The 7765-nt window shown below is 40.5% G+C and overlaps 1 protein-coding gene and 1 pseudogene across 1 annotated transcript; one reads left to right on the top strand and one right to left on the bottom strand.

Moving 5' to 3' along the window:
* Positions 1 to 2710: 2710 nt before the first annotated feature.
* Positions 2711 to 3364, top strand: LOC121767095 (leucine-rich repeat extensin-like protein 5). Its single transcript, XM_042163287.1, has one exon. The coding sequence runs from the start codon at positions 2711 to 2713 to the stop codon at positions 3362 to 3364; it is 654 nt and encodes a 217-aa protein (XP_042019221.1).
* A 2235-nt stretch (positions 3365 to 5599) lies between these two features.
* Positions 5600 to 7349, bottom strand: LOC121767094 (annotated as a pseudogene).
* Between the last annotated feature and the right edge of the window lie 416 nt (positions 7350 to 7765).

Genomic DNA, 7765 nt, shown 5'->3' with positions numbered 1-7765 from the left:
CAACTGGATTCAGGGAAAGCAAAGAGACGCTCCCTGGAGGGACCACCCCAACTTCAGATGGACTGATCAGAATCAAAGCCAACCACCCCCACCCTCGACACAGCAGGTGCAACCCTCCGACGGGCAGCCCAACTGGCCTGCTCGAATCCAGGAGAGACCGAACACTGGAGGGAACAGAATGCAGGGAGGTCAGGCAGGATGGTCAAGTGGACCTCAAGGAAATTGGTCAAGTGGAAGACAACCTAACTGGTCAAGCCGACAACAGGAAGGAGATTGGGGATACCAACACCAGATCCCTTTGTATGGTAACCAAGGACGGCAGCCAAGCACTCAAATGGTGAATTATGTTCCACGTATTCAAGAGGAAACCAACAAGGGAACCAACAGAACTACTTCCCCCTGAACCAGTCAGAGCAGTATGGACCTTACGGCTACTATCAGCAAGGCCATGGAGGAGGTCGTTTTAATCAAAGATACAACAAGCAACAAAATGAAGGTCCCGGAGATGTGATGATCCCGCATCAGTCCCAAGATGCAATGCGAGAGATTCAAGAAGCTCAAAAAGAACAGAGGCCTGAACTCGATATGCTCACTAAGCAGCTATCTCAGGTGGCCATGTCACTGGGCGAACTAAGAGGGAATGAAGGAATGATTCCTGCTACAGTGCAGCCACCTACGGGGCGAGAGAATGTAAATGTTGTTGCTTTAAAAACGGAAGGGGTTTATCCAAGCTCAACGGCGAGTTTTCCAGCACCCAGACACAATCATAATGAAAGGTTCGAACCCAGCCCTCTTGATCAAGTCACCAAAGAAAGGAAGTCTAGCAACCGTGAACAGGTTGCTGAGAAGGAGAAGATGGTCGAAGCGGAAAAGGTGACCGGTGATATCCAACCTAGTGATCTCCCACCAAAGAAGACTGAACCTGGGGTATTTACACTTCCGATCTCCATCAGAGACGTTCTAAGTGAGCAAGCAATGTGCGACCTAGGAGCTTCCATCAATGTCATGCCATATTCTATGTATAAAAAGCTGGGGGAGCCAAAACTATCCCAAACCGACCTAGAGATACAACTAGCAGATGGGTCTTGTATTTATCCCGAGGGAGTCTTGGAGAATGAGATCGTAAGGGTGGACAAATTTATGTACCCCGTCGACTTCTTTGTTGTAAAAATGACTGAGCCGGGAGCGGAGGAATCTGTTGGAATCCTTTTAGGGAGACCTTTCCTATCTACAGCTAGCACAATCATTGACGTCCGCCATGGGACGATGAATTTGGAATTTATTGGAGAACGACTTACCATCAACATCAACAACACTGCAAGAAAGCCACAGGATAGTGAGAGCATACAGTCGGTAGAGACTGTCAAACCTCTGGAACAGAAGTATCTGGAAAAGGAACTCTCCTCAGAGTCCACTGAAGATGAAAAGCTTAAGAGGGAAGCAGCTGACTGGTTCGAGGAAACAGTAACTTGGGAAATGGATGATGAAACCATCGAGAGGGCAATTATGGATTTCTGCAAACCTTCACAACCTGCCAAGTCAGAAGAGGGCGCTCTTCTGGTAAAGGTCGAAAAACCAACTGCCCAAGCCGCCCCATTGAAAGGAATGCGAAAAGGGAACCTTCCACTTACGGAGCAACTATTGCCATTTCCTAAGTCATCAGATACCTTACAGGACCTGCCCGACCCGCCGTATCAGAAAACAGCCGAATCAAATAGGCAAGGACAAGGACAAAAGAATTGAGGCAGGGGGGAGAAAAAGTCAAGTGGAAAATAGCAGACCTTATGGAGATGAACCCGAATCGGTGCATACATCCAGTCACAGTAGAAGAGGGAGCGACCGACCTCTCCTCGGAAAAGAAAGAGCCCATCGGTGAACAGAAGAAGCTACCATCCCCATGTCAAATCAAACTGATATCCAGGAAGCAGAATTTGGAATGGGCAGACCCTCATACCACCATAGCGACACACACACCGGAGGCAAGCATGCACAAGGGAGACCCCCCTATAGAGACAAGACCGAAGCAGGAATAGTGGAAGAAATTCCACTAACCCTGCCCAATCTTGCCCAGTGAGCAGGTATAGGGAGCGATTGCGTGTCCTGGGGTAGTCTGCTTGATCAAGGAACACAAATCTAAATTTTCGGTCTGATCAAGTGACATCCTAAGGACACCAGTCATTCCCTTGATAGTATAGTGTAAATATTTTAATATGCTTTTCTTTTATTTATTTCTTAGAAAATTAAAAGATGGGAGTTAAGGCGGGAAACTGACCAAGTTGAATTAGGTTTACATCTGGGTTTGTTTGTCTGCTTGATCAGCACAATGTGAGTTAACCAATGGCCGCAGTAAGTTAATTGATCAGGGACAGGTGGTGATAGGACACATGAAGTCATTAGGGGAGGTGTCAGGTTGCGCTAACTGTCGCAATAAAGGGACGTCCTAAGGAGAGGGAGAAAGTGTATCAGAGAAGCTAAACCAGCTGGCACTCTGAAAAGGAGCGCCAGTATGTGAACAGTCGCAGGGATCTCAACCGTCAGAGATCCCAGCAGTCATAGAATCAGAATAATAGGCAGATCTCAGAGCCATATTTTACTTTTTACCAAAAGCTAATACAGTGCATACCCTTTTACTATCCCTCGCCGATCCAAAATTCTAAACCTTTGCCTAGAACATCTTCTCCACCAGCATTCATCACCATTGTAATCAAAGATGTTGATCAAAGAAATTCCCACTACCCCATCATCTCCCAGAACAGGCGCCGATGGTGGCAACCGGGAAACTTCATCCCGGGTTCGTCAAGAAAATCCTAATCCCTCTACACCGACCACCGCTCCCCCGCTAACCAGCACAGTCACCCCACACCCAGAAGTAGATGAGGAGACCTTACGGCATCTCGACAAGATCCTCAGAAGTATACCCCGCGAGTTGGACGATGCAGCAGCATATGCAGAACTCAAATCTAGACCTGGGATTTCCCGACCTAAAGCTAAAGCTTCGTCCTCTAAGACAAAAATCTTTCCTAGTTCTCCCACATCACCTCCACCATCTACCGTCCAACCTTCGCCACCATCTCCTCCCAAAGCCACATCTCCTGTTCAAACTTTACCCTTGTCCCCTCTTCCTAGCCCTCCTATATCACCTTCACCTACGATCAACCTTCCTAGCTCTCCTACATCACCCCCACCATCCCCCGTCCAACCTTCACCTTCATCCCCGACCCAACCGATGCAATGCAGTGAGTCTACCTCTGACGGAGAAGGACTGAGGGAGGACTATGGGCAGCCGTTCACGATGCCATCGCCAACAAGAGGTGGCGCCCCTACTTCAGTCCATGAATCGCAAGGAGGCAACAACGATGAATAGGTGGAAGAATTCCGCCCATTGGAGAGATGGGAAGAGAGGAGGAGGAGCCGCTGCGCCGTCACACAAGGCAAATGACAATGGACAAGCTCTTGGAGGAAGCCGAAACCCTAAAAATCCCTGGAGGAAAAGAAATAATGGGGCAAAAATCTCGAACAGTACGAGGGTTGGTGGATGAGGAGGAGCCTCAAATCCAGGATGTTGAAAAAGAGAAGGAGGCTGCTGAGGGCAACCGGCAAGGAAAGAGAGAAAGAGCAAGGGAAAAGGAAAAGTTGTTCCTATTCCCAAGAGAAGCCGCACCGCGGACGTAGGGGTCGACATTACTGATCCTCCAGCACCCGTTCCCTCACCATTAAGAGATGAGGGCAGTGATTCAGAAGGTCAGCAGTTGCGTTCGCCTCAAACATCCAGGAGGCAACAAGGGCAGTCTGCAACCTCTCCTTCTACCACTAACTCTTCGCGGTATGTGGTGTTGACTCCAGCTCTTCGCCAAAAATGTTAGAATTCGATGATCCCAAAATGCAGAGGGAAGTTCACCAAAGAGTGACATTTTTCTGCTTTGGTTGTCTTGTAAACTTCAAGTTGTGTGTCGCGTCTGGCTCGATTATTGGTGATGTGATGTATGTGATCGTAAAGAAAAACCATCAACAATTTTAAGGAAAAGGGAAAACAAGGATTATGTGATCGTAAAATAGTCACAATAATTGACCTGCCACCCCGAATGTGATGTATGTGATCGTAAAGAAAAACCGTCAACAATAATTAAAATTGATCCAAATTATTTTAGAATTTTAAATGTTTTTCTTAGTGAATTTGAAGTTTCCAATTTATTTTATCTATTATTATATTAATAAAATTTAGTATATAATTTATATATTTAATATAAAATTGAAAGTTATTTTTTTTAGTTATCTATATTATAAAATAATCAATGAAGTGTTGAATTAGGAGTCAAACAAATCGGGCCAACCCTAATTTTACCCCCGGTGAAGCGCAGTTATATTGACTCTTTTGCCCCCCGGTGAGGTCCGTGTTTTCCCTCTTCCTTCACCAAAAAGGCACCGTTGGGAATATTCCGTTTGATTTATGAGGTTTTCAGAATCAAATCTGATTCCTTTATCAAACCAGAAAAAATCTTATTATACGTGGGCAACCGTGAAGTGTTTATAATATTTTAGATATACGTTGAAAAGCTACGTTGAAAATCACAATGATTTAGTAAGTGCCAAGTAAGATAAAAAAATGCTCGGAAGTTGGTTGGATATGGTGATTGACCTGCCATGGGAAATAGTAGTACTAACAAACAAATTAAGTGTAAAGTTTGTTATATTTTAGACCATTTTTTACGTTATTGGGAAATACTAAATCTTGGCCTAATTTCGATGATTTTAGAGACCGATATCCCTTTATAAAATAATATGTGTTGGAAAAAAATTGCTTCATGTTATGTGTTGAAAATTTGGAAGTGCAATAAATTGAAAGGAATAATTTTCTTTAATCAAGCGTGAAATACGTTTATTTTTTGATGTGTGGGGATGGTCCGAGGAGTACTATAAAATTGACCATGCTTGTGAAAAATAAATGTTGGATTTATAGCAGTAGACCTTGAATAACAAAATGACTGCGTAGGAGTAATACTAATATAATACTAGTACAATAAATATCAATAATTGATCAACTATTGGCGGCGGATTCAAAATATAATTTGGATAGGAAATTTGTGTCCTCAACTTATCTTAGAGTACTTTAATGAGAGATAAAATTTTGATTCATAATCATAATGTTAGTTTAAAAATACATAATACATCATTAAGGGACGTCGTTGAAGTCTTTTTGACACATGTTCCTCGATAAGAATGCAGCATATAACGTTTAGAAGACTGCGATATTTTAGTTTAATTTAAGCCCGTATAATGGTGGTTGAAAGATGATAAAACTATACTATTATACAAAATTTCAACATGGAAATATTAATATTAAAATATTAATATTAAAATATTATAAAAAGTTCTATCCCTTTGACTAGTGTATTCAAGCGTCGATTTCTCTTGACTAGGTCATCGAGAATTTTTTTTAATGAATTAAACAATTTTAAGCAAAGAAAATTTCATTGTTGCCTTCGATTTATTCTTCAAAGAAGAAAAAAGAAGTTTCATCTCTTAGTTTCTAGTTTCTAACATGTATAAAAATGGTAATTCTTTATTGAAGCTAACACAAATTATTTTAGATATAAATTAATACACAAATCAATCCTCACCGTCCATTAAATCAAGATCGATAGGACCAAATTGATCAATCACGAGCCACAAGAACAACTTGCTTTCCCACTTTGCGACCAGAAAAGTGTCCAACCAAAGCAGTTGGCGCAACCTCAATTCCTTCAACAATGAAGTAGTCGAAGACGACGAATCCTTGCATTCGGATTTTCTTTACGATCACATACATCAAGTTGTGTGTCGCGTCTGGCTCCTCCTCGTCATACTGCGAGATCGTCCCGCAGGCGGTGATGCGACCGTGGGGTCTAATGTTTGGGAGCACCGAATCGAGCATTTTGCCTCCTACATTTTCGAAATATATGTCAATCCATTCGGGGAAGTACCTAAATAGTTGTGATTAATTTCATACACTTATTAGAGATAACAAAGTACGGGTCGGGGTTGTGCTCATTAGACCGAATGGGATGTTTTTTGTTTATTTATGTGACTAGCCAGGGCCATATGGGCTACATGTATATATATCTTTGGATTGGACCGGCCCGACCCGACCCAATATCTTGTTGGCCCATAATCTATATGGTCAGATCAGTTAATTATATATGTAAAAGAAATTAATTAATTTTGTCACTTTATATATATACCTCTTTATGGCTTCATTGTAGTTGAATGCATCATCAAACCCAATATGTTCTTCAAAAGATCAACCTTTAACAAAGTAATATATATAAATAAATTAACTCTAAAAAATATAAAGTAATTACAGTCCCAAAAAGAAAATTGCTGCTTCAGTATTAAGATAATTGCTGAGGTTATTTTTATTAATATTTTTTATTAAAGATAATGCTTATTGAATATTTTAAACCTTGAATTAGAGTTGACTTTTGACTGTATGGTTATTTATGTTAATTATTACTATTATATTCCATATTCATTTAATCACCAACAAATTATGCAAATTCAAATTGAAAAAGAAGTTGGTGAATGGATTTTTATAAATTAATTTAAAAGAATAATTAAAAGACATTATGTTGTGATCCTGCGCTTCCAACGACATAACACCTAAATAGCTTAGCAAATTGGCCAACAAGCTAACCTACAACTCCTGATGCAGCCGATATAAAGACGAGTTCACCCTTTTTTGGAGAGCAAATCTCGTAAAATCCAACATATGCAGTGATACCGGCCATACCTTCACATAATGATCGTCAAAATATGCAGTGATAGACGCAGAAAATTTCATTTAAAGATTATTACTTAAGTCTAATACTTTTGTTAGCGATGCGTGTATGATGTGGTTATGTGTTATTATTGTTAACATTTTAAAACACGTATTTCACAATTGATTTATTCTGATTTTGCTTCCGATTAAGATTTTGAGTTTAAAATGGTTTGATATAATTCTATAACCATAATTCAACCAATGAATTATTTAACTATAAAATTTAACATTATTTTGGTTGATGTCACATTTAATAGTTAAAATGCAAAATCAAATCGAATCAGTAGTTTGGTTGCAAAATCAGAACAAATTAATAGTTTGATCGTTTACATGTGAATTTAATAGTTTGGTTGCAAAATAGAACAAATTAATAGTTTGATAATTTACATATGAATTGTAAAGTCTGTATGCAAAAACTATATTTTGATGAAAATTTATAAATTTATAGGCAAATTATCCTACAATAATATGCACTGATACGATACATACGGCGGCTAATTTGACAAACAAATTTACCAAGAATTCCAGTGTAATAGGAGAGAGGCACATCCATTGTCACGACCGCATTTCTAAGGATAGAAAATACGGTAGATCGGGACTAGGGGAGGATGAAAGAAGCGGGGAAGAAAGGGGAAACTGTGGCATAACTGAAGCTTGAACCGAAATAACTCACATAGTATATATCAGAGTGCACGATACAAAGAGTGCAAACTCGACTTTTGCACTGCAGTGGAAGAGTCAAGAGCAGATAACGTCGTGTATGGAGACACGTCGCATCCGAGTACTATTCTATCGAAGGATCTTCATCGTCTATGCTCAACATCGCCCGCCGTCATTAGTGCTCAACCGGCACATTTTTAAAACATATGCAGGGCTGAGTACTTGGTGTACTCAGTGGACACATGCCGAAATATATTTTCATAACAACTGATTTTGTCAAGCCACTCTTTGAGTGAACTCGGGGTTTGT

Source organism: Salvia splendens, chromosome 15 (assembly GCF_004379255.2).
Source record: "Salvia splendens isolate huo1 chromosome 15, SspV2, whole genome shotgun sequence".
In the NCBI taxonomy this organism is placed as follows: domain Eukaryota; kingdom Viridiplantae; phylum Streptophyta; class Magnoliopsida; order Lamiales; family Lamiaceae; genus Salvia; species Salvia splendens.
The sequence above is the reverse complement of the archived record's forward strand: the minus strand, read 5'-3'. Positions and strand labels throughout refer to the sequence as shown.

Coding starts and splice junctions, on each gene's coding strand:
- LOC121767095 (XM_042163287.1), top strand. CDS start 2,711: ATGTTGATCAAAGAAATTCCCACTACCCCATCATCTCCCAGAACAGGC.